The 26,096-nt window shown below is 36.4% G+C and overlaps 3 protein-coding genes across 7 annotated transcripts in view; 1 reads left to right on the top strand and 2 right to left on the bottom strand.

The window, feature by feature from the left end:
• Positions 1 to 599: 599 nt before the first annotated feature.
• On the bottom strand, positions 600 to 10,651 carry plppr4b (phospholipid phosphatase related 4b). 3 transcript variants are annotated; one of them, XM_077736569.1, is made up of 8 exons: positions 10,634 to 10,651; positions 9,456 to 9,639; positions 6,432 to 6,617; positions 6,133 to 6,262; positions 5,825 to 6,020; positions 5,698 to 5,755; positions 5,420 to 5,593; positions 600 to 5,055 (listed from the first exon to the last, which is right to left on the bottom strand). In XM_077736569.1, exons 2-8 carry the CDS (start codon positions 9,543 to 9,545, stop codon positions 3,433 to 3,435), a joined length of 2,457 nt encoding a protein of 818 aa, XP_077592695.1. In that variant the 5' UTR covers positions 9,546 to 9,639; positions 10,634 to 10,651; the 3' UTR covers positions 600 to 3,432. The 3 variants fall into 3 exon arrangements, with proteins under 3 accessions (XP_077592695.1, XP_077592694.1, XP_077592693.1); XM_077736568.1 differs by lacking the exon at positions 10,634 to 10,651 and adding an exon at positions 10,069 to 10,213; XM_077736567.1 differs by lacking the exon at positions 10,634 to 10,651 and having other exon boundaries at positions 9,456 to 9,972.
• Positions 10,644 to 26,096, bottom strand: part of snx7 (sorting nexin 7) — a 73,791-nt gene continuing 58,338 nt past the window's right edge. The window contains exons 1-10 of one of the 3 annotated variants that reach the window (XM_077736575.1): positions 24,338 to 24,576; positions 23,556 to 23,738; positions 23,326 to 23,436; positions 23,091 to 23,249; positions 22,761 to 22,959; positions 21,760 to 21,959; positions 21,577 to 21,663; positions 20,929 to 21,087; positions 20,744 to 20,863; positions 10,644 to 10,686 (exon numbers count right to left, since the gene is read on the bottom strand). In XM_077736575.1, the coding sequence (XP_077592701.1) occupies positions 20,786 to 20,863; positions 20,929 to 21,087; positions 21,577 to 21,663; positions 21,760 to 21,959; positions 22,761 to 22,959; positions 23,091 to 23,249; positions 23,326 to 23,436; positions 23,556 to 23,738; positions 24,338 to 24,412 (1,251 nt within the window). In that variant the 5' untranslated portion in view covers positions 24,413 to 24,576 and the 3' untranslated portion in view covers positions 10,644 to 10,686; positions 20,744 to 20,785. Of the gene's footprint in view, positions 10,687 to 20,664; positions 20,864 to 20,928; positions 21,088 to 21,576; positions 21,664 to 21,759; positions 21,960 to 22,760; positions 22,960 to 23,090; positions 23,250 to 23,325; positions 23,437 to 23,555; positions 23,739 to 24,337; positions 24,577 to 26,096 lie in introns of those variants that run through there. The other 2 variants (XM_077736574.1, XM_077736576.1) reach the window with 2 other exon arrangements.
• Positions 12,019 to 18,874, top strand: plppr5b (phospholipid phosphatase related 5b). Its single transcript, XM_077736577.1, has 6 exons — positions 12,019 to 12,493; positions 15,005 to 15,137; positions 16,577 to 16,827; positions 17,379 to 17,555; positions 17,691 to 17,816; positions 18,504 to 18,874. Exons 1-6 carry the CDS (start codon positions 12,290 to 12,292, stop codon positions 18,531 to 18,533), a joined length of 921 nt encoding a protein of 306 aa, XP_077592703.1. The 5' UTR covers positions 12,019 to 12,289; the 3' UTR covers positions 18,534 to 18,874.

The following is a 26,096-nucleotide window of genomic DNA, read 5'->3' as shown; positions in this document are numbered from 1 at the left end:
ATTTTTGCATAACTTTAGCAATACAGTTTAGTTCCAAACTGCTAAGCAAGATAAAGAAGCAAAAGGTCCAGACTGTGCATGAATATGATGGCAATGATCCACAGTATTTCTCACTTTTCAAATGATTCATAAAAGATGGCCATCATGTCGAATGGGTTATCTTTTATATGCCACTGACTCATTTTACTTCATATCACAGCTCTTGACTGTGATTTTTTTTGTGTTATATGATGACACACTGAACTTTGTAAATTATCCTATCCCTTACCAAGATTCTAAAACAATAAAATTAAGAAATTCCCCCCCCAAAAATGACATTACAGCTCACGGACTGTTTCATTAGCAAACTTTAATCATTAGACAAAGCACAATTCATCAACTACTCTGATCAGCGTGCTCAGTTGAATAAATTGGATTGCTTCAATTGATACTTTTCTAAATCAGAACTAGATTTGGTGTCGTAAAAAGACAATATATGTATAATCAGGACCATGGATAGCAAACATATTATAAAAGTACTATTGATCATATATTTTCTCCTTTTAAACTCTGCTCAAGATGAGATTTTTTTTAACGGTGCATAGAATTCATACAGCTCATCACAGTCTCAAAAACAACATTTATTACACAACCAGTGGCAACACAAGACGATTCATGCAGAGAGCATTAATTCACAGTTTTCCCCATTTGATGTGCACTCATCAAATATCTACTCTCTCCTCTTAAAAACAGACATTGCATTCATATTCCTTGTTTACTTCAGACTAAATTCTAGTTATTTCCAGTCTCCTGTAGAAGGAATACTTTCTAATTGTATTGGGTAGCACAAATATTACTCAATATTAATATTCAAGAATTTTCAGGTTCAAAACAAAGGGTTACCTTAAATTATAAGTCAACATTGTACTCAAAATCGCCAAAATTAAATTGTGATGTTGTCAGAGATCAGTTATACTGATTTAAAAATAAATCTGCAGAAACCAAATAAACGTATATTATACATAAGTCTATTAATAATGCAACAAATTTCAAAGTGCGAAAATCCAACTGCTGTAAATTCAGGAAACATTCAAATGATGCCGCACATTTGTATTGTTTTGGACAAAATCATAATCTACATATATAATTCTGATTTTTTAATGTTAAACCTGGTTACACCAAGACAAAAAAAGGGCTGCTACTTAAGGCCCCAAGTGAAAAATATTGTAAATCCAGATTTTAGTACAAACAAGTGTATTATTTTACCATGTTTAAACACTCAATCTGTGTTCATTGTGCGTACAGATCAATAAAAAATCCAAACTAGGTTTTAGAGGAAAATGATAAGAAAATCTGCTACCAGAAATGACTGCTATTGCACTACAAAAATATAGAACATTGATGAATGATATGCAGAATAAACCATGCAAAGATTAAAGCGTAAATAATACACAATATGACACTGTTTTTTTTTTAAACATAGGGAAATTCTGTGTTTGGATGTAAATGGTCTCACGAAGCATTTAATTAATTGAGTGGAATGTAATGAGATTTATTCCTTTGCGATACTTAACAGTACTTTCAAGCACAGCAACACCTTCAATTTCAATATCATTACATTAAACTCTTTCAAAGTCCTGCACTTTGGTCACTGGCCTTATTAAAATCAGTCATAATTTCAAATTAAAATAAGAATTTCAAAAGAACAATACAGGCACACTAACATATCCACACACAAAAAAATATTATTATTAGCATTATAGAAGTTCACCATACCATATTTAAGTGGCTGTGAGAATAATATTGGCCCATTGTTGCCTGGATAGTACAAAACACAAAGTAAAAATAAAAAGTATGTAGAAATCATAGTTTTTCTGTCTTTTCTTGAACTATTTTTTTTTAGATATAATCTCATACAACATATAATCAAAGTTATATGAGACAGTGTATACCAAAATCTACAATAGTGCTGGGTAGTCATACATAATGCTTTATGATATTTAATATTGCATCTGTAAATGTAAGCTACAGAAAAGCAATTAGAATAGAAATTAATCATATAAACTGAGTACAGTCGTTTCTGTTTCTTTCTTTTTCTTTAAGAAAAGGCACCCAGAAACATTTTTTAATACAAACCTGCCATGTTTGGATTTACTTTGAGGAATACTTTTTTTTTTTAATATATTTTTTACTGACCTTAATATTGTCCACATAAAAAGTCCATACATGCCAAGTGACACTCAAGTGGAAGGAACTATGTGGCTGATACCAGAAACTATACAAATATAGTGTAATAAAGTACAATAATATGGGATAAATTATTTTTTTTTCTCCTGAAAAATTAAACTGCAATACTAATGCAGGGGATTTAATGATATGGTCAACATATACAGTCGTATACAAGAAATAGTAACCACTTTTAGTGCAAGTGACAGCTTATTTGACCTCAAAGAAGGAAATCTAAGCACACTTAAGGTTTAAAATCTGTGTTTTTCTTGAGTGTTTATCCACATAAAGAGCCAAAATATAAAAATGATATTTTTCCTATTTGTCTTTACACTGATTTTAACTAAATTGTATTTTCTGCAATAGCACCCTTCCTAAAAACATTGAAATTATAGTGCAGGAACATACACGGTTCTCACAGACACCAACATTTCTTTGTGTATTCAAATTTTGAATGTATATGTATTTTTCTCCACTATCTTCTTATGGTTTGTATCTAAAACGTACAGAGGTGTTTTCCAAAAAATTCCATTGACACCACTCGTAAATCACAGATCATAAAATAAGTGTTCGTAGTGGCTACAAAGTACACAGTGATTATTTGTCAACGCTCAAAAAGGTTGTGCTTTAGTTGACATTTACAAAAATCTCATGCTACATAAATATTTTTTGATATATATATATATGTTCGTATATATACTGTGTTGTGAAATACACATAGGAGCATATTTGAGGATGTTACAGGGAATAAAAATGTCCGTAGTTTTCTTTTTCCACATCTGCTATCCTTTTTGTCATACGATATGACATTGCTTTTGTCTTTTATCGTTAATCGACTGTTGCATGAATCTAGACGGGAAGACTGTATGCTGGCTATAGTCATGGATGCAACACAATTTACCAGACTACAATATTCAACTCATCCATGTTAACATGTTGCTTGAATAATGACATGTTAACCATATCTTTTCCAAACCAAAGTTAGGTTCAAACAGTCAACTATTGAACTCTAACGGTGATATTTCCATTTGTCAGGTGGAGAAAAGAGCAAATACCGGCTGTCGTTACCCGATTTTGCTTTATATTTTTATTCAGTGCACGTACTGCAGTGAAGGAAAAAGAGTTTGATAAAAACAAAACAAAGGGCTCTATTGTGAAAACCCCTTGAAAGAAAGAGTGTGGCTCAGTCATCACTCATGTCCTAAGAGCCTATAGTTTTTCTGTGCATTATTCCTTATTAGGTATGGATGCTCCCTTATAGAAAACATTTCGTGTGACATCAGGGCTGTTTCCTCGCTCTGGAATCAAGATGACACTATGACCTTTTCTCCGAAGGGTGGATTCCCGACTGGAGGCGACGGATGGAATTTCTGAAGCTGTATCGCCGTTGCCAGATCCGGCTCCACTAACATCCCCCGGAGTGACCCTTATTGTAGAGAGGCTCTGATTATGAAGCTTCTGCTCTGGTTGGCTTGTATGGACAGTAACTGTGGGCGGTTCGACAGAGGCGCTGGAAGCGTGATAAGCACGTTTCCTGTCAATAGACCCTTCTCGTATTGAGTCTGAGCTTTCCGAGTCTCTGCTAAGATCATTGAGATCGAAGGATTGCCTCAAACTCCCACCTCCTGTACTACCGTGCCCGACAACAGCTCCGTTGCCATGATCAAGAGATCGCCACCGCCACGATCCACTTCCATCAGTGGAAGGAGCCTGGATAATCGGTTTGTTGTTTTCAGGGTGTGCTTCTATTCTGACAATTGCTCCGGTACTGCCTGAAATACTACCTGTGGTGCTGCCCAGAGAACTCGGACCTGTAGTGCTACCCATCTCTCTTTCAGTAGTGAGAGCCCTGTAGTGGGTCAAGCCCTGAGAAATTGCTACAGTGCTGCTCTCATCCAAGCTTTTAGAATGGGTCTGAAGGAGCCCCTGTTGTTTAGACATAGCGATCACTTGCATGATTCGCGGTTGGTTTTTCTTCCCTTCGTCATTAGTCCTACAAATTGCAGTCTTCTCTGCAACCCTATGCCAGTTAGCCTGTCCCGTGCCCTCAGCTGAAGAAACACTTTCTATGTCTCCTCCTACTATTTTTGGGGAGGCATTGTGGTAATTTTCATGCGCTTCTTCTGGAATGTGGACTAACTGGGAAGACCCAGGTCGAGACTGCATTAACATTCTTGCTCCTCCTGTAATGCCACTGCAGTTACTGGGCAAAGTAGTGCTTGCTCCTGTAGCTAGTTTGGACATATATGCATGAGCTTCGAAGCTTGCATCTAAACCCATTGCCGAAGGCTCAGAACTGGATCGGACCTCCATACTACCATGGTGATGAGGATGCTGAGCGACTTGTACAGGTAAGTCTCCTGGTGGTGGGAAATAGTCAGGGACTTGGAGCGTACATTTATGGTTGTTTTTACTCTTCCATTGTGACAAAAGCTGCTTTGAACGGCTAGAATCCATGGAAGCATGGTGAAGGGTGGCGGCATGGCGTCTGGCCGCTTCCTCGTATGCTGCAATGGCCTGCGGAGTGTGTACACGAGGGAGGGTGTGGCTAAAGGTTACAACGGTCTCTTTGCTTCGTGGGCTGTGGGGTGAGATTCCATCCGCATCTCTGCCTGGGAACTTGAGGCTATCATCACCCTTTTGCTGTTGTGGAAGACCCCGATGGAGAATTCCTTCGGGCTGGGGGGTGGGAATGCAAGGTTCACCTGATAAGCTGGCTTTCATTTGTAGGTGATGGAGGACGGCTTCTTGACTAATGTGTGGTAAAGAGCAGGATGGGCAGTGGGGCCTTGGAGTGAAGCTTGTGCTAGATTCTTTACTGGGTAGGAAATTTCCAACTGCATAGAGACCCTGATAACGCAAGAAAATCTTGCTTCAATAAAATTCAAGTTTTAATCCTTTTTTAAAAGAATTCATACAGCTTTGTTTCTTTTTGTCCATCTGTCAGCCTACAGGCTACTTTTCCAATTATGATTATGAGGGTAGAATGTTCCATTGGGACCATATGGACTGTTCATCCAAAACCTCCATTTTAGCCAAATGATTAACGAAGTGGATAAAATTTGAATTGGTTGGTAAATGTTTTTTTTCTTCCTTAATACAGCATTGAAGTGTCAAGAGACTTTCAATATAAATACATTTATCATCTGTACATACATATACTTCTCTATGTTCTTGTATTTTGATAAAATATTAAAAACTGGGACAGACATACCAGGTAGACAGCAATTCCACCGCCAATCAGAAACCCCACGTAGACATCAATAGCATGGTTCTTGTACTGAATAATCCGAGTCAGACCACAAATGATGGCGCAGATGATGAAGGAAAAGACCAGCAATGGCTTGAGTAATTTGGATGAGTCAGTCAAAGTGCTATTGAAGTACATCTGTGAACAAATACATTTTCATTCATCTTTTCTTTTATAGGGGAAATACAGCTGTCATAAAAAGTTCAATCTGGCTACAAATATGCACGTAAACACAAACTCACCGAAACATAGACAGCTGCAAATGATGCTAGAGTAGCATGTTGGGATGGGAATGATTTTCTGCAAAAAGAAAAAAACTATAAGCACGCAAACAAACACGACTTGACACGGTAAAAGTTTCAAGCTGACCTGCCCTGATTAATAACTGCAGTATCAGCCCCAGAACAAATATCCTCCAAGATGTAAGGATTGTGCTCACAGCTGATATTTAGAGTCGTATAGTTGGGTTTACAAACTGTAAGGAAATAAGGGGCTGGGTAGCCTGTCATCAGCTGAAGGATGTCTGTGACGAGAGCAGTGGCACAAAGACCAAAAGCATGAACTCCTGAAAAAAAATAGACAACAACAGGTTAAGTTAAGGTGAGGACAGAAACAACAGAAACAAGATGATCATTAAATTCCCAACAAAATGCAAAATAGAGATAAAACAAACAAACCAACAAAACGTATAGCTCTCCGTATGAAAGAGTTGAAGTTGCAGCCAGCTGCATTGATGTTTGATTCAGCTCCAGCACCGCCTTTTCTTCGAGCTAGACAACAAAACAGGATGGCCTCGCCAATCATGATCTGTTAACACAGAACACCACACTTTTATTCCCAATGATTAATTGCCATTGTTAGCAGGTTTAAAACATTAAAAGTACAAAGTCTTGGGGTACCATACTGAGTGAAAACCTCAGTAGGTAGTAAGTACGGTCACATCTATACAACAGAAATTAGTTGTCTGATTTCATACCGTTATTGCAGGCCCTGCAAATGCCAGGCTAAGCAACATTAGTAGAGGGATGACCTCATGGTTAGGGTCGATGTAGGGCAGACTGAGACTACGGTCTTGACAGTTATAGCCAGACTTCACTGGCTTGAACAAATCTGTCCATTCCAAGAAGTATAAACTGACCATGGATGACACAAGGATAGGCAGCTGTAGAACAACACAAAAGAAGACAGAGAAAAAAAAATGAACCAGACACATTCAAGTCATAAACTGCCGACACCAAAATGTCAAGACAATAAATATAAGCTTAGAGAGGTGATAAATTCTGCAAATGCCTCGCATACTGCTATGCTTCAATGACAAAAGTAATTTGATTTGATAATAGGGATGTGGAGGCCAGGAAATAAGATTCGGATTAGATTGATTGAATTCGCCATGTGGAATTCGGTTTTTATGTGGTGGCTACATTACAACTACCTTGTGGCAATTTTCACAGACGGCCTTTAGAATGCTCAAAACCTTCATTTGCTATTCCTGATGGCAATCAGTCTGAAGTGCTTTATTTCCAGGTGTTTCATTTGCTGGAGCGTAAGTGTGTTTAGGTGCACTTAATTGTTTTCTACCTTTATGGCTTACTTTCTTCACTACTCCATAACATTTGTAGATGTTTGGGGGTAAGTTCTAGGAACCTTATCTATTTTCAGTGCTAAAAAGTATTATTTTTATTATTTTTTCTATCATTGGGGTTAGTTCATGAGGTTTTTCTGCCAACAGATGGTGGTATCTTCCCCCCTGTCCTCTGGAGGATGTTGTTTGTGTAACTAACACGATTTTATTTATTTATTATTTATTCCAGGTCCTAAAATTTGTCATCAACTTCAAATCTCTTTAGATCCTTTATCAGAAAAGTAATTGAGGGTTATCGTCCGTCAGAGACTAAATGGTTTTAATAGACAGATGTTTGTCCAGTTTGTGCAATTGATTTTTCATATTCATTAAGCCTTTAATCCGATTGTTTATCATCCAGTGATTGCTTTTTGATTTTTAATTTGGTTGACTTACCTACAATAAATACATGCTTTACAATCTAGTCCCTGAAATGAAATGGAGTGTCAACATTCTGTTTTAATAACATAATGATTAGCATCATCTTAGTTGTTTGAGTTATGTGGGTACAGATCAATGTGTATGCATGGGAATAATAAACTAGCAGTCCAATTGCAAGGAATAATCAGTGAAAAGACACTTGCATTTGAATAATAGATGTGGAGAAAAATGGAAATCGAGCTCTATTGGGCTTTGACTAGAAGTCATTTTGGCAGGGTGCTAGGCCAAAAGCAGGATTAAACATCCTCCTCGCTTCAAGTTGAGGTGTCATGCATGTAATTATTGTATTTGTGTTCATGTATATTTCATTTTAGTATATCTAGTTTTCATACATGACTGAGAAACTTGGACTCAGTCCAGGTTTGTATTGAATAATCAATTTTCTTGTTCAAGTTACATTTGCTTCTTACTATATAGGTAGTCAAAACAAAGAAATTAATGTCTGTGATTATGTTAAAGATAATGTGACGATATAGAAATGCAAATTATAGAGAGCATAAGAATGTTTTTGAGTGAATTATTTAGTAGAATGACATCAAAATACAGAGCAATGCGCTGAAAATGAGGTGGCCCTATTATAAGCCTGTTTGTGTTAAATGTGTACCCTATTTTGTCAATTCCTCATTTCCTACCTTAATACTAAACTTGTGGTCTATTCACACACTTTGCATGTTGAATTGCAGTTGCGACAAATGTTAATAGGTGTTTTCACACTTGGAATTAGTTTTCCCTAGTCAGAAATGAGCTGGTGTGCTATAATATCATTTGAAGGGACTGTAACTCACTGAAAAGAACTTTCAGCACTGACCTCATTTTTTTTTCTATAATCCCTCTGCTTCTTGCAAAACAATATAGGGCGAGAATATTTCCATATTGAGAAGAAATGGCTATTTAAATCTTAAAATGAAGGTAGGAGTAATAGTAATTATGATGATTACAATCCCCTGAGGATACGGGGAATCCCTGTGTGGACGATATTACAGAAACCGGACGGGATGATGCGCTCAGTCATGCAGCATCCATCATAGCATTAGAGGCAAATCTATAATATATGACCACAGTTCGATTGTAGAGCCACGGGCCACTGGTGAATTAGAGCATGTATAAACTGTCAAGCTGGGGAAGAGAGGCAGTCACCGCAAGCTACATGAAATCTGTATTTCAGAATTTTTCAAAAAGTACTCCACTGGTTGTTTTATCTAAAAAAAATTATCAGAATTTTCATTGAGGGTTTCTTTTGTCTTCCAAGACTTGCAGTAACAATAAAAGGCTAAATTGCAGTTAATGTATATGTGCACTCAGAGGACCACTTTTGACTGAAAGCATATAAGGCTATATTTTTATGAAGAAAATGGCTATTTCTCCTGTTTTTTTTATTTTAAATACATTTTGTAAGAATGATAAAAAAGCAATTGTATCCTCCAGGCTTTAGTGAGGCACTTGAAATTATTAGACGAGCCCCTTTCGCCCCTCCTCGGGCTTGAGTTTGACACATGGGCAATAGACTTACAGTAAGATAAATCCCTCGTGATGGTCTGTTTCTATTAGAGGAAATGCTGCCATCATTTTTTTTACTCTGAAATATTTTCTTCATATTAATATAGCCTTGAAGAACACACCCAATTAAATTAATGCCTGAAATATCAACAGTGTCATATTTTTTTACTAGTCCCTGAATTATCAACAGTGTCATATTTTTTTTATTAGCCCCAGATTTATCAACAGTCTAATAATTAACCACAAAACTACAGTTTTAATAATCTATTATTTTCTAGCTATTCCAGGCACCTTAATTAGGCCCTGATTTGCAAGAAATGTTGACGTCTTTATTTGACCTACATAACCCAAATCACTTGAAGAAGGCTAGAAATTCTCACGTTTTGCAAGATCTACTTACTTCAGCAGGTTGTGAATGCAATCAAAAAACAAATGACCCACCTCGACGAAATAGAAACAGGGTAACAGGCTGACACTGTCCTTGGTTTGAATCCCCTTTTCTCTGGGAGACATGGCCAGACCTCCAGACATCAAAACGGATCCGAGATGAGGCACGGATGGCTGTGCTTGTAGATCAGGAGCGCTCCATACTCTTGTTTCCTCATGCAATCTCACAGCATACGATCTGCAAGATGACAAAGAATGCAGCTACACGACCTTTTGATAATTTCGTCTTTTAAAAATGTTGTTTTTTTGCTTTTTATCTCGCTAGAGGCTCGGTTTCATGCATGGTACACGCTGGAAGGCAGAGCACGGACGCAGTGACAGCAGAGCACGCATGCGCAATAGACATGGTTTTACAGCATCTTTCGCGTAATGATGGAGAAATCTGGATGAAAACGTTTTTACTTATTCACTAATAACTTTCGAAAAAAATATGAAAAACAGGTATACACATGATCATTTTAGGCAGTAAAGAGATATATGAATTTGAAGGAAAATAGGGGGTGGGGCAGATGTCTATATTTATGTATAAACTAATGAAACAATGATTTTAACTTTAACATAAGTTCATATTTTGTAGTTTTTGTTGTATAAGAAGATAAAAGTTTACCTGTAGGCAGAGCTGTTCCTGGTTCATTATGCACCCTGAAAAAACTGGTAATGTAATAAAAAAATGCTGTTCTTGTGCATCATTAAATAGATCAGAGGTGGGCAATAATACCGAGGCTGCAGGTTTTTGTTTCCAACCGATCCAACACAAACAGTTAAAAACTGAGATTTCTGCAGAAACAGGAAGCACCTGGCTGCAATCCAGTGATTGCACTTCTGGAAGCTACCAGATTGGTGGAAAGGATAATATAAAGTGCCCAATCAGCCTACATGTCTTTGGAATATTGGAGGAAACCAGAGTACCCAGAGAAAACCCATGCAAGCCTGAGGAGAAACTAGATTTGAACCCAGGTTACCCACTGTGAGGCTGATGCGGTGACCAATCATTCACCGGGCCACCCAATAATCATAATAATAGGCCAAAATAAGGCCTACATGAGTATAACTCTGAAGCTTTACTAAAAATAGTTTCCTATTGTTGAATATACATTGTGATTTCCTAGAATTATCTTTAAGTTTCCTTGGTAGGGGAAGTTAAATTGATAACTGTTGTGTGCTGTGTTTACCACTTGGTGGCAGTCATGTCAAGGGTATTGAATTCCATCCTTCTGGGGAAAACCTGAAAAACAAAAACTGACAACTTGACTGTTTTGATATGTCAGTAACAAAACAGAAGAGATTTGACATCAAGATGGAAATTAACCTAGGGAAAAAAGTGCTTCAGTAACCATTGGAAATTTTGGAGGAATTTTGACAGAATATACTTAGTTCATTTAGTAATTAACATAAAAGGCATTGTTTCTTATTATTTCAGAATCAAAGTTGATGACAAGACCAATATTTTATAATTTATTTTGTGTTCATGGCTGTTCTTGAGTGTTACAACAAATTGAATTGAGCATCTGTAACATAGAATGGAGTTCAGGGTGGGATGCCCTTGCTTTCTTAGCCTACCTTTTTGCCTAAAATCTCCCCTATGTCCGCCAACAGATATTATTCAAGAACACAGTGGGAAGTGCTTTCACATCAGCGGGACACGAGAATAAATATTTCACTTACAGTAGCATCATGTGCTAGATAAGTAGGGGGTAAAACACACGACTCATAAATTCTGTCTTCTTTAGCTGGTACTTTTCATTATTATTCACAGAACATTCACACTTGACTGACCAGTTATATTTTTGTCAAATTGTGCTTTGGAGTTAAAAAAAGAAATCATGATAGTTCTGTGGAATCTTATGTTGGTGGTAGAATATCTTGATGTAGTTTGTGTGGAGTAAGAAATTATTGATATGCTTTTCAATGTGATGTGAGCCTGTTAGCTTGGGTGATTTTGCATGCCTTGTTGTTTGATGAATTCCTTGTATCTGGGTCATACTGCTGCCTTTGGCATAGTAATGGTCCAAAACACTGTGTAGGCATTTCTTGTCGTTCAACCAATGCTTTTACACCTAACTTAATCATTTGAGCTAATTTATGGCCCCTATTCTTTTCATAACTTAAGATCAATAACATAAACAGAAAGGTCAACATCTGTTTTCATTATATCATTGAAAATATTCACAGCACAGTAAGTATTGGCCACTGATCCTTGACTTGTACACAATCAGGATGTTTTACTTTTTCCATTGTTAGTCTTATTGAATGAATTGTGAAAAATCAACCACAAAAATGTGTCTTATCACTCCATTTCTTTCTATGCCTTCTCAGATGTTTCATTCATATTGCTCAAGTCCAAAGATTTAGACAGGAGGAAATCCTGTTGGGCATGGGAAGCAGATGATTTGTCTTCCTTTGATAACCAATACTTTCCCAAAGCGTAGAATCCCCCTACATAGTCTCTGTCTCTAATTCTGTAGCTCTCTCTCTCTCAAGCTCACATGTTAAGCAGGTGGGCGGTGGCCATCATGGTCAAAGCATCCTCCTTTGGACATGCATTACACACTTTGAAAATGCTTTACATGCTCCTACACACCCATTTGCTCTCCCTCCCTTCGTCTACAAGCCCCTGCCTTTTCCGCCAACCCCCACACGCCTTCACTGGTTATAGAGAGGCAGAGCAAATTAGGGTTGGGGAGCCATCAGCACAAGAGGGGCTCGTCACGTGAAGCTGAGCCGCCATGTACCGATGCCTCAATGGAGGAGGGGGATGCTGGATAGAAGAGAGGAGGAGGAAATAGAATTCTTTTCAAATTAAATGTCTGAAATTGCACGTGTGCATCATGTTGTACTTTCAGTTAGTAATCATGGCTGGGACTGTCATGCTAGCTTATTACTTTGAGTACACTGATACCTTCAGTGTGCATGTACAGGGATTTTTTTGCTACGATACTACCTATACTAAACCCTACCTTGGACCGGAGGACCACAGCGCCATCCCACCCATGCTACTGTACGCTGTAGTAGCCGTTTTGCCTACACTGCTGGTGAGTCTGTACTTCATTAATAAAATCAATTGAGCTGGATAATATAGTTCACATGAGATTAAACCTCTTGGATTTGTCTTTTTAAATGATCCTGTGAAATGCCATTGAAAATAACATTTGGACATGATGATGAACAAGGTGATTGAGAGCTTAGTATGTTTCTGGTGGTGTTATTTTTAACAAAGCCTGACTAATTTTTTAAGCTTGAATACATTCAACACATTTTTAAATAAAATTTACCTGGGGATGATAGTATTACATTTAAAAAATATATGCTTAAATTATTGCAAGTGAAATTGGTCCATTGAAATGCCTAAAATAAATGAAATGAATCAAACCCATAGGGTGAATTACAGTAAAATCAGCTACTGATATGAAATCATTATGACCATATTATTCATCACAATAAAAACAAAGTTAATCATATCTTTACATTTCCTCAATCCACTTATTTGTATCCCTTTTCTAATAACACTGGTGAACACAAATTTATTACAATACAAACACTTATTTTGTCATTTTGTGGTGCTAAAATCAAAATCTGACTAGTGCAATGCAAAGCTGTCGCAGAGCAATAAAAGTTGTTATATAGCTGACATCTTAGCCCAAAAATAACATTATAGAGAAAAATCATGGCTGTTATGCAGGATTTCTGCATCCAACTGGCAGGTGTGAATACACCCTAACAGCCAAGTTTAATACCCCTGACACACTGTTTTGACACATACTCTGAACCCTTGTCTCTGAATGTTCAAGAGCTATATGCAGCACTATTTACTTCTTCAATTGAAAACTAAAACTGAAGCAAAAGACAGAAAAAACAATGCTTTGTTATGAAATCCTCTCCCAGTGATGACCAGCAGCACACATTCACATTTGGCAGGTACTCAAATTACAGGTAATACAAGAGAATTTGTGATGAGCTAACTCACACATTCTCACTATAACATCAACCATTTCTGCATTGGTGCTGTTTTCGGGTCAAAAACATCTTACAGATGTCATCTTACATTATTTCTCACCCTCCAAAAAAAAACCCCAGAAGGAATTTTATATTCCTCATCATTTGAGTCCTTTGAATCCAACCAAACATCACAGCATGACCAGCAATCTCAAAAAGAAACATGTGAATAACACTAAATTACATTTTTAACTATGCTTTCCGCCAATTTCAATTATCTGAAAGTATTATATACCTTGAAAACCAACATACTGATAACTAACCTTCATATCTGGAAGTAACAAAACCTGTCATAGGCATTGAAATATCATAAAACCATAAATAAACAGCACAAAAGATCAGAGTACCTTTCCAAGGATATCAACAGCAATACTTTTCTTTATACTGTCTAAGTATGGCACAAAAGTTCATAGCTTTTCATGGTGTTTGATGAGCTCAACCCGCTGACAGCATCATTGTTGCATTCTACAGCAAACATGGAGCTCAGCAAAAAAATAAATAAATAAATAAAACCCGGAGCAGAGCCCCTTGAGAGCAGTTTATGCACACAGTTCATAAGCGGTCCAAATATTCACAATCCATCACGCCAGCAGCTCCCACTTTGACTCTAAGCATCTCTTTCCAGTCCACACCTTCCTAAAACATCTTGGTGCTGATGTTTTAAAGAGAACTTTGATTACAGAAGATAAATAGGTGTCATTAAATACACTTGACCTTCATTCACTTTTCCATTTCCCTAGTTATTTAGTCACAGCTGCTGCTAAGAAAATACCCGGCAGGTATCGCATACATTGAGCGAGGAAGTATTCAAATGTGATTGCTATATTCTCAGTTTTGGATTGAAACATTTCATCTATTGGATCTTATTTTGCAAGATAGTAAAATATAAAAAAATCTAAACCTGGAGGCTAAAATTCAAGCAGAAGTTTAAGTCAGTTTCAGTTTAGGTCAGCAATGATTACATGTGTTTTGCCACATGGTGACTTGTTTATAAACATTGTAAAATGTCCCTTAGGGACACATTGTTTTACACAGAATAGATGAAGTGATGCACTTGGTACTTGTGATTAGGCAATGTGGATGCGCCTGCATATTATTCCTTGCCACTTAGAGGAATAGAGTGAATTGTATCCTTAAGTGGATAGAGTATCTAGAAACTCAAGCTTTTAGTCACTGTCACGTCAATGGACTTGAGCACATTTCATCACTTTCACCACTGATAAATGTATTCTTACTTCTTGTACTGTGTAATATTTTAATGTCTTCTTTGCTAAAACACAATTTTCCTCCTACAAATGATGTAACACAGATTTTTTTTACTGCCCTATCACAAGCGTTTTGCCTGAAAAACCTAAACTATACTATATTGTACTATTGTACTATACTATACTGTTTTAAGATTTTGATACTCCTGTTCAATGCATTTGCTAACCCAGATTTTGCCCATTAGATTATGTTAATATGATTATTAATTTTCTTAATCAAGTAGCAGTTTTTCCATTCAAATGTCTTAACAAAAATTACATCTTTTGTATGACTTTTATTGCCAGATCACAATAACAGAGACGGTGCTATTCTTGGTCCAGTATACATCAAAAGAGTTCGATAATTCAGAAAAGACGGTGGCCACAGGAGACTGCTGTTATCTCAACCCACTAGTGCGCAGGACCTTTCGTTTCCTCGGTATGTGACGCGTTTTAGATTTTTATACAAGGTCTAATTTAGAAAATCAGCTGAATTTTGTAGTGTTCACTCTTCTATAAAATCACACTATGCAAAACCTTAGGGATATTTAGCTGGAATCATATCATATAGCTGACTAAAAAAGGATTTACAGGCTTAATTCAGTTTAAGTCGCAACATCCAGATGTTTGTTTATCTACAATTTAGTCAATGTGTGTTAAAAAAATATACACCCTTTTAGAATAAATCCTAACTTGTATATATTGTTCATGTTTATTTAAAATAAGGATTTAATCATTGCACATGTAAAAAGGTTTCAAATGAATACTTAACATGACATACTTAAGTGTGTATATATGATGACATAATGGTGACCTACGTTTTTCTTTTCTTAGTACTGGAATTTGCATTAACTGCATATTTTATGGTGACTCTCAGCACAGTGTGGGTGTTTTATAATTTATCGAAAAACTTTTGTTACACCTGAAATTGGCTTTGATCATCTGCCACTTTGTGAGCATTGAGCCTAGTTTTAAAATAATAATAATAATGGAGGGGGTCAACAACTGTGCTTCAAGAAAAATAATTTCATAGAGTTAGTTCTACAAGTTACACTTGATGTCGATTATTTATGAAGGATATGTAGTGCTCATGTAGTTTTATTTAATCAGCTGAGCCGAATTATGTTTATGCCCTAATAAGCAATTTCCTAGGTGAAGGATGGCCAGCTAGAAATCAGCAGTCATCCGTAAAACACAATGCACCCACACTGCCACATTTGTGGTTGTGGTAGTGGTGGTGGTGGTGGGGTGGGGTCTTAAGTGGGACAGAATTAGAAGGTTGAGCCTCTGGAACAACTGAGTCACACAGGGGGTTGACAAAATCCATTTAATGCGTGTTAAAATGGACCTGTCAACATCTGCATGGCTGCTCTGACAAACAATGATAAAGAATATGTGCTATTTTAACAATAGACAGAGAAGTAGGCGCATTTCTTGACAAGAATATGATGGAAGGAATTATGCTTATCCCCTGAAGCTAGTAAATCTATTTTATGGTTTCAATATAAAAGGCTTTTAAATGAAAGGATTTCAATGTTAGTACAGTATAGTAAATATACTCTAAGGTGCTTCGCGGATTATGAATAGCGCAAGGTAAAAAATGATAAACAAAAAGGGAAAAAATATAAGTCACACTGGAATATAAGTCAAATTTTGGGGGAATTTTATGTGATAAAATTCAAAGCAGACGTCTATTAAAATATTGTGGGAAGATAAAACAAACTAGTAGCTAATTTGCACCACCATAAAATAATAATTGATTCAAAATCGTTTAATAATTCTAGCTGCTGAAAATAAATTAAAATTGTACTCATCATTTTTGTATATAGCAGCTTTCTTTCTATGTTTAAGTATTTTAAAAACAGTTCTTCTCACCAGGAGTTTACACCTTTGGCCTCTTTATCGTCGACATCTTTGTCAACGCCGGCCAGGTAGTGACGGGAAACCTGGCACCCTATTTCATGACCATCTGCAAACCAAACTACACGGCATTGGGGTGCCATAAGTCCCTTCGCTATATCAGCCAACAAGAAGCCTGCACGGGAAACCAGAATGAAATCCTACATGCCCGCAAAACCTTCCCTTCCAAAGAGGCTGCTCTCAGCATATATGCCGCACTCTACCTAGCTGTGAGTTTCTTGATGCTGCTCGACACTTTCTTGCTTTTCTTTTGAATCTACCTAACATTCAGGGTCTATTTTAGTTGAAAGCGCACGCACTCAGTCTCCATTTCATAAGTATAGCCTGGAGGCCTTTAGGATGAGCACATCTCACAAATGATATGCGATAAAATCACAAAGTCGCTTCTAAAGTTGGCAGAAAAGTAGCAAAATCACAGAATTGCCTTTTGAAACATTCCACTGGGAGATTCCACAACTTGACCAACATTTAAAGCAAGCCAGAGTTTCTCTACTTTTCGGCAATCTACAGTTCCGTGACAGAGTGGTAGAATAGTTTGAAATACAAGATGGAAACTCAGATTAAATGTGACAGCAGCATAAAAACTTGAAAAAGAAGGAAAGTGTCATTGCACAATGTTATTGCAGAATAATGTCTCTTTGAATTACTGCCTTAAATTGTTTCCTGCCTTATGCGGGTGTGTGTGGATTCCAGAAACAGTCACGAATATCAGATGTGGTGCACATGAACATAGATGTTAATATATCTACCTTGCTTTCAGATGTATGTGACATGCACAGTCCAGCTCAAAGGCACACGCCTTGCTAAGCCAGTATTGTCCCTCGCGATGGTTTTTTTGGCTTTTCTCACCGGACTTAATCGCATCGCTGAATACCGCAACCACTGGTCGGATGTTATTGCTGGCTTCCTGATTGGCACTGCCATTGCCACATTCTTAGTGAGTTTATCCCTCCACAATAATCATGAATGAATATGCACATTTTTCAAGAGTTCTCCTTACAATATGATGAACTATAGTTCTCATGCATTGGACCAATACTCACTATGATTTATGATTTTGTCCTCTTCTTAGGTTGTATGCGTTGTACATTATTTCAAAGGGAAGTTGTTGCTGAATGATGATATGCCAGTAGAAATGCAAGTAAATACGGCCATTCTGGGGATGGGTCATCCTCTGGAAAAGTATATTGCCTCACAGGTCAGTACAAACATTTCAATAAATGAGGGAAGCGGAAAACTAAAGTCTATAATAACAATTTGCCTGACAAAAGATAACAAAGTGCAGTGACATTTGCCTCATTTGGGTATTTCAATTCTTTTAGAGATGATCTTCTGTAAGATCACTAGTAAAATAGACACCCAGAAGCAAAGAACAGAGCTCAACAGATCCGATTTAACAGCAAGACATCCACTACTTTTCTTTTCCATCATCCTCCTTCCAAAAAGACTAAAAAGACACCAATTCAATGGACTTATGGTAGACTGAGGGAAACACATTCATTTCCAAGTCCAACTGTGGAAAAAAAATCATTTGTGTGAAGATGAGGCAAAAAAAAGAAGGAAAAAAACCTCCTCCTCGCATTAACTCAGCAGTGGAAAGCTCGGTGGAAAATAACCAGGCTAAAAATAGCTCAGCAAGGAAGCCTTAGAGGGAAACTGGGCACACTAAACAAAATGACAGGATGAAAGAAACATCCCCCTGTTCATATTAATATTCATAAAAAAGACTGGATAATATTTTAGTTATGTAACAATAGATATATGCAATATAATTATCAAAATAACCATGAACACATCCAAGTCAAGATGCAGAAAACCTGCAAGAGTGCAATCCCTAATATTCTTATGTATTGTATAACATTTTTTTTCTTTTCCTCTTGTGTAGAATCACATCACTTTTGCTGAGGTCACATGACAAGGGGCCAGCAGCATTGCAGACACACGGGACATCCCCATTTCTCACAGTTCAATCCAGTTAGCCCAAGTGCAGCTCTAAACCCAATTTCCTCTCTGTGTTGGTGTTCAGTAATATATCTTTTTTTTTTAATCAGGTGGTTGCTATGTACAGCTTTTATCAAGTGAAGAAAATGAACATGCCTCTAATCTATGCACTGAATATCAGTTACTATCAGACTCTCACAATTTATATTTATCGTCCTATCATGGTAAAATTGTTACTATCATTCTATGAATGGGATAATTTTGCTCCTTTTAATATACAATAACGGGTTTGGAATGAAAGCAAATTGTGGCCAAGTTTCATGCTTAAAATAATCGTTCTTTTTTTAAGTTATTTGATTTATTTTATGCCTGAAAAAGAGAAACAGGGTGGGAAAAAATAGGAAAAAATAAACTGTTTTATAGAGGGCAATGGTCATTGGAATCACAAATATGCTGGGTATATCTGTACATGAATTATAATTTTTTTTCTGATCAATCTGTTTCATATATCTGGTTAAATATTGAATTTCATCATAATGCATTTTAAACTCCACAAAAGGTACAATTTACAGTATATTGGAGGTCAAACCTCTTTCTTTGTTTACTATTAGCTCAGGTTAAAAACCAAATAGTATAGTATGGTACAATAATAATTATCAAATTATATTTATTCGATAAGATTTGAGATGACATCAGGAGCTGAGCACATTATGCTTTGAATAGCAAAGCCAAGAAAAGATAATCAATGAGGTGGCATGTTGACAATCATATTCATAAAAAGTTATGTGGACTATACTTTTAGGATTTGTACGAAAATTGCAGTTTCCAATGCAAAAAAAGTTCAAAGTTTACACTGTTTTGTTTTGTTTTCCAAGAAATTTGAATCAGTCGGGTCATTAGTTGAACTCTCAGGAATCTGATACCAAAACTATTGTTTTATAATGAATGGGAATTGTTGCATTGGTAAAATAATAACTAAAAATGTATATCCAAAGACAATGTTGAAATTTGAACGAAGAAACATTTTAGTTTTATCTGTCTTGGCAGAACACACGTGGTTCATTTATATATAGGATATGGCATAAAATAATTTAATTTTCAATACAATCATTACAACTCATAATACCTGATTGAGATTTTCTATTGTAGAATTAACAAGTCAACCTCACTTTCATAACAAACTACATTAGACAACCAATCACTATAAATATACACGTATATGAAAGTACTTAAAAATACTACAACTTATTATAAAGCATTAACCTTTCAGGTTGTGAATTTAAAGGTCCCCATAGCCTAAAAAGAGATTTTAATTAATGTGCAAGTAGCACAATTTATTGAAATATTAAGTGGAAATTTAATTGTACCTGATTAACAGTTCAGCATATCAGACATGCTTTAAGTTACATTTCATAAATTACCATGCATATTTAATTTTTTTAGGACCAAGCACTGTTTGAGTGATCCCATCATTATTTAGCACCTCATTATTCAATGTTACTTTACCGAAATGTTGTTATACGGGTGATATAAATTGTTCATTCAATATTATCCATGACGATATTGGATTCAGAAATGATATATCTTCTCATATCGTGTATAGTTCTATTCTTAGTATTGTTTCAGCAACCAGTGAAAGTTGTTTCAAAAAGCGATCCTTTTACATTCATGTTCCTATTGTAACCCACGTTATCCCATGTTTTTACACAATTTAAAATATGGGATAATAAAACATTTTAATTATATAAAATGTCTCATGTCATCGAGTATCATTTACAGTTCACATGCTTACAATATATATACCAGTCAAACTAATTTATCCATCATTTATTATATATTTTTAAGGAATTTAAGTTGTGCATTGCATAGTTTCAGCAAGTATTTAAGAAATCAAAATGTGCAGCTTAGTATCATTGCAAGTCAAATGATCTCAGAGGATAGATAAACTTCATAGTTGTCAGTTCTTTTCCATATAAAAAGGAAAAATGTAAACAAAGTAGTATAACATATTAGTTTTGAGCAAATATGGCATATTTGCACTGTAGAAATAATGAATGTTGCTACTTCATTCACGAAACAATTTTGGAGATGAACATTAAGCACCAGAATTATTAGATTTGTTTTCAACCACCTGTTAGGGTTTATATATTTAGCAGGAATTTGATATGAATGGAAATACAGTACCTTAAGAGACCATTCATGGGGAAAAAAAATCAGCTTCACATTTTATGAAGTTACTTCATCTTCATGTTCAATGGGATCTCTCTTTTGAGATAAGAGGAATGATTCCCACACTGCGAGACACTGCAAGACAAAATTAATAGTAAAGACTTTTCTTAAAACAAGTATAAACTGAATTTAAAGCTCACCTTTTCATAGCATTCCATATTGTTATCAGCAGTTGAGATAAAGGCTGACTTGAGATCATCCCTTGTTTTGTTTTTCCAGTTAATCCAATCTCCCTTCAACGCATTGTTTGCAAATTCCATTCGATCTGTTAGAGCATCCACCTCTTTCTCCAGCTGACCCTAAAACGTAAAAGCAAAGAATAAGTTAAATTGACTTTTGTGTCCTCATAGTACAACTGTATTTCCAATACGAACAATAAGAATAGCCTGGTCAAATGTATATTTGGAAGTATTGAAGATATAGTATAACAACATAAACGCACCTATTGCTCTAGGCATTATTTGAATTACTGTACCTCCTTTCCAAGAACATGGACCTATCTGTGATAGTACCTCCAATATTATATTACAGCTTTGAGCAAGGCAATTTATAGTAGAAAACGTGAGAGTGGGCATGCTTTCCTAAGGCAATATTGTTTCTAAATGAGAGTTTGACTACACTCTTCTGTCTACAATTGGTAATGACATGATGATTATTCTAAAATACATTTAAAGACCAACCAACTTTGGATTTTAAAACAATCTACCATAGATAAACTGACAAGAGACAAATAAATACAATCAGATAAAGAAGTTATGAAGAATGGATGCTTCCAAAACAGCACTTACAACTTCTTGGTCTGCTCTTTTGGATGCAAGAGCCTCATTTTTGCTCTCAAAATCAGCTTGGATATTGTCTCTCCGTTTTAGCACACTCTAAAACCAATGAGAAGAGTATTATGTCCAAATGGGTTGGTTCATAGTACTTCATTGCTCAGTTATGTATGAGATGCAGTACATGTCCCAACTCACCTTTAGTACATCAGCACAGAGCACATACTCATGAAGAGCAGGGACCAAGATCTCAGAAAGATGGTTGATTTGCTTTTCTGTTTCTTTGCTGCATTCTTCCACACAGTTGGCTACTTGTTTTAATGGGTCATGCAGCTCTTCTTCGATATCTGCCCATTGGCTATAGAGGGGTCCATACTGTTTTAGCTCATCCATATGTTCTGTGTAACAACATGTTGAATACATATTTAGCAACACATTCGGATATGACAAGAATATTTGAGTGATATTAAGTTGCTGCATTCTCACTGCAGTTCTGCAGTGGCTATCCATTTAAATATGCAGTTATTTAAATAAATATGTATATTTCAACTTCTGTGAATGATGACCGTTAATTTATTGTTTTCATTTATTGCCAAACGTTTGAAACAGTGACACAAATTCTGTCTTTTTTTCAGTCAACATGGAGAGTGTGTTTCTTAGTGCCCTTGATTCTCCTTTGCTAAAATTAATATTTAAAACTGGGGAAATGTCTCCCATCATTTTCAATTTTGCCATTTCTTTCCCTACTATATTTTCCACTTGATGAGCCAACAGAAAAATGAATTTAAACTCTATAAAAAAGCAATAGATCATTTCAAGGCAGAGGTCACCATATTTGTAAAGTAATAATTCATTGTTGCATTAAAAGACAGTCAAAATAAGTGTCCAAGTGTCTTTAAAACAATGACTGTCAAACTGTTGTATGGGTGGTCCCTCTTGTGGTGAAAAAAAGATACTGAATTGTTTCCAATGCTCCAAAGTCATAGTACAATGGACTTATTTCTTCCTTTTGTACTGGACATTTAACTGTTGATGTGCTTTTCAGATTTCCAACAACAGAAATGTTTTACGTCTAAAATGACTAAATTGAGTTTATTATTACAATTTGACTGTCTTTCTTCACTTATTGCAATTCGAAAAAACAGTTGTGTGAACTGATTTGACTGAAGTATGTCAGCTTCTTTGAGATCCCGAATTACCTCGCTGTTCCTTGATGATTCGCTGCGAAACCTTGTCGACGGATGAGATCTTTCCGCCAAAGTTATCTACATATTCCTGCATATGCGTGAATTCTTCAGGACGGCTCTTGATGCCCCACACTGAGTGGGCTACCGCTCGTACAGTGTCACCCATTCGGCTCAGGAATCCTGGACCTTGCTTCTTTTGAGATGAGAAATCCTGCAGACAAATCCAATGTTTTCAAACTGGTTTGCACTGGATCTCTTTATTTTAATTTACTAAGTACTATGCGTTTCAGCCATTCGTCAGCCATTCGTTACCATATTAAATAGCTTGAGTTTGTCTTGTACCTGAGAAGTTAGGAAGACTTTCAAGTGCTGGTTAAAGGACATGATGGGATGGTTGGCGATTTTGTCGAGAAAGCGATGCAGTGCTTTCTTCCTGGTTTCGATAAAGTCAGTACTGAAGCGCTCCACCATGCCTTTCATCACAAACTTTTCTGGGAGAGGCTGGGGGAAGAGCAAACTTTTTCATTTCACATGCAAGAGTCAAATTGCAGATGTTCAAAGTTATTTTTGAACATACATGAACAATGAGGGTCGGGTGGTCTTCTTCCAGTCGGCTTCGTAGCCAAACAAAGTCCTGGTAGCGTCGCAGTACTTCAAATTCAGAGGAGTCAAATTCACTTCTCGTAGTCTAGTAAGAAAAATCCCAAAGTATTTTCAATCTCGAGTAATTGAAGCAATGCCCATATATCGAGCCCCTTTCATAAGAAAATTCAGGGTGATGTGTTATGTGTGGTGTCTCCCCTTTACCTTGGTCGAAACTCTGTACATGATGAAAGTCTCAATAGCCGTTACGTGACTTTCTGGACTGTCGACTGTAACAAACAAGTCTTTTGTGCTTTCAGTATGCTGTTCATCTTCATCAAATTGGTACTGGTTGACCATGGAGCTGGGCGAGTTGGGCATTGGAACCCCATCTGACAGTATTAATTTCTGAAACAAAAACACAAATAGGCAACAGAGTGGTTAGTGCATTAGACTCACGGCTCCAGCACCCCCCGTGAACCTTGTGGGGATAAGATGGTCAGAAAAGTGAATTAATGAATGGAAAATACAATGACATGTATTGTGAGTAGCAAAACATACATTTAAAAAAGTTTTGGATGAGTGTTATTATATTTTGTGATCAAATTCTTGCAACATATTGCAATGGAATATCCATTTAAAAAAAAAAAAAGAAAGATGCATGTTGCAGATGTGTTTGTAGTTTCGGAAAAGTGAAATACACACAATTCCTGCAACTTTGGTGTCATTGCATTGCAGCACGCATAAGAATAAGAAAACTGGGTCAAGTAATTGCTAAATAGACACGAGCAGGAAATTGTTATATGAAATCCAAGTGTACAAAGGTGAGCCTGTCTTCTGATTCAAAACGTGCACGTTTGCACTGCTAAAAACAAGCGATCGGTGCAAAAAGTGAACTAAGACAGACAAGTTTCCTGCAACGTTGTCACGAGATTGTCTTGGAACAGCCCGATCCACGTCACAATTCACAAATGGAACTTTGAAAAAGTCAGGAAGTTTCACTTTACCTTGCTGAACACCTCTAAATCTTCTTCTTCCTCGAGATCTGACATGTCTTTTGACAAAATCGCCTGACTACTCATCTCACACTTTATTATGAATGAGTGAGAGGCCAGGGATAAACTTCCTCAACTTCTATGCAACAATAACAAAAGGGAAAACGGGAAGCAAGCCTTCAGATCCGATATTCTTTCGTTTGTTTCTTAAATGGGAGCATATTTTTCACAATAAAAGCCAAGATCATGGCAACCGGATATATAAAGCTTTCTTACTGTGCGCTTACTGGGTTTTAAACTGTTCTCTGCTTCTCTCTAGCGGGGAATATTGTGAATTTCATCTCCATAGATTGCATACAGAATAATAAAGATCTTTGTTTGCTTATTCTTTCCTAATCTTCTTCTACTTAGTTTATATATGTATCAAATTCCAACTAACAAGGACAAACCAAAAGATGTCAATGTTTGGATGCATTGATATTCTTCATAATTATGGTGAATATCAGATTTTTTAAATATTATATTTGGTTTTTGGATGGGTTATCTTCTTTCTTTGAGTATGCAAATAGCCTTTTAATGTATAACTTATTTTGAGGCAAAAGGCATATACTGTTGTTGACATTTTGCCAACTATGTCATATTAAAATGATGGGTTTCGTACATTTTGTTATACTGAAAGGATGGAAAAATGCATTAATTCCAAATGAATATTCCATTTGTCAGTTCTGATGCAAATTTCCTTTTTGAAATAACAATACATTTTGAAAGACACATCCTAAAAAAAACACAAGAATAACCAAAATAAATCCACTGAAATCACCTATTCTCATCCCATCTACAACAACAACAACAAAAAGCAATACAATGCCTATCTGATCTGACATGGATTTGAAATAAACACACTTTCAACCAAAAATGAATGACTCAGGTGATGGACAGCGTTTCAAGCAAACAAAAGAGAAAATCACCTCTCATTTTTTGTTCCTTTCATGCAAACAAAACAAAAACTAAAATTGCATTTGAGTTTACTCCTTTTTGTGCATATATGTTATGCAAATATATGCACATACATCTGACGTTAAGGTAGAATGTACGTTATTGTGTCAGCCCGACGTGATATCGCTCTTCAACCTTTCAGATTAGAGTCTCCTGTAATGGTTTTACAAAGGTCAGGGTTTTCACTAGTTGGGATGTAGCAGCGGCGTGTGTTTAAAGGTCACCACACCACACCATCACATTATCTCCCTGTTATTTCATAACAGTTTGTCAGTGTTTTTCAAAAAGGTTCCGCTCTTTCAAAGCCTATAGTGACTGCATTTTCCTACGAGGTAGTGCAAGCATAAGAGCAGAGAGGATGCTGTCTTTGAACGTACGCAATACAACTAAATTGTATTAGCCACGATTGGAAGCGCTCCTTTAAAGTGAGCAAATCAAATTAACTCTTCAGAGGACAATTTTAAAAGCAGCCGCATGCACACACACACATTTATTTCTGCAATTTTGAGGTAAAGCTTTGCATGTTTTTGGCAAATGTTTTCTATTTTATGTCAGTGGGATTTTGGGGCCTGATTTGGAGCCAAACTAAGTGTAGTTGGATCCAAATTTGCTCCCAATTCCTTAAAAGTGCATCTGGTTCTCCAGTGAGTGATAGACATTGCTCCACAGTGTACACAACTCTAACCCAAAGCAATATTCTTCCATCTCCTCCTTTCTATAATTTGGATGATTCAAAATTGGAAATGGATTCTCAAGTTGGGAGTAAACAGACACG

Source organism: Stigmatopora nigra, chromosome 16 (genome assembly GCF_051989575.1).
Source record: "Stigmatopora nigra isolate UIUO_SnigA chromosome 16, RoL_Snig_1.1, whole genome shotgun sequence".
Classification (NCBI taxonomy): domain Eukaryota; kingdom Metazoa; phylum Chordata; class Actinopteri; order Syngnathiformes; family Syngnathidae; genus Stigmatopora; species Stigmatopora nigra.
The sequence above is the reverse complement of the archived record's forward strand: the minus strand, read 5'-3'. Positions and strand labels throughout refer to the sequence as shown.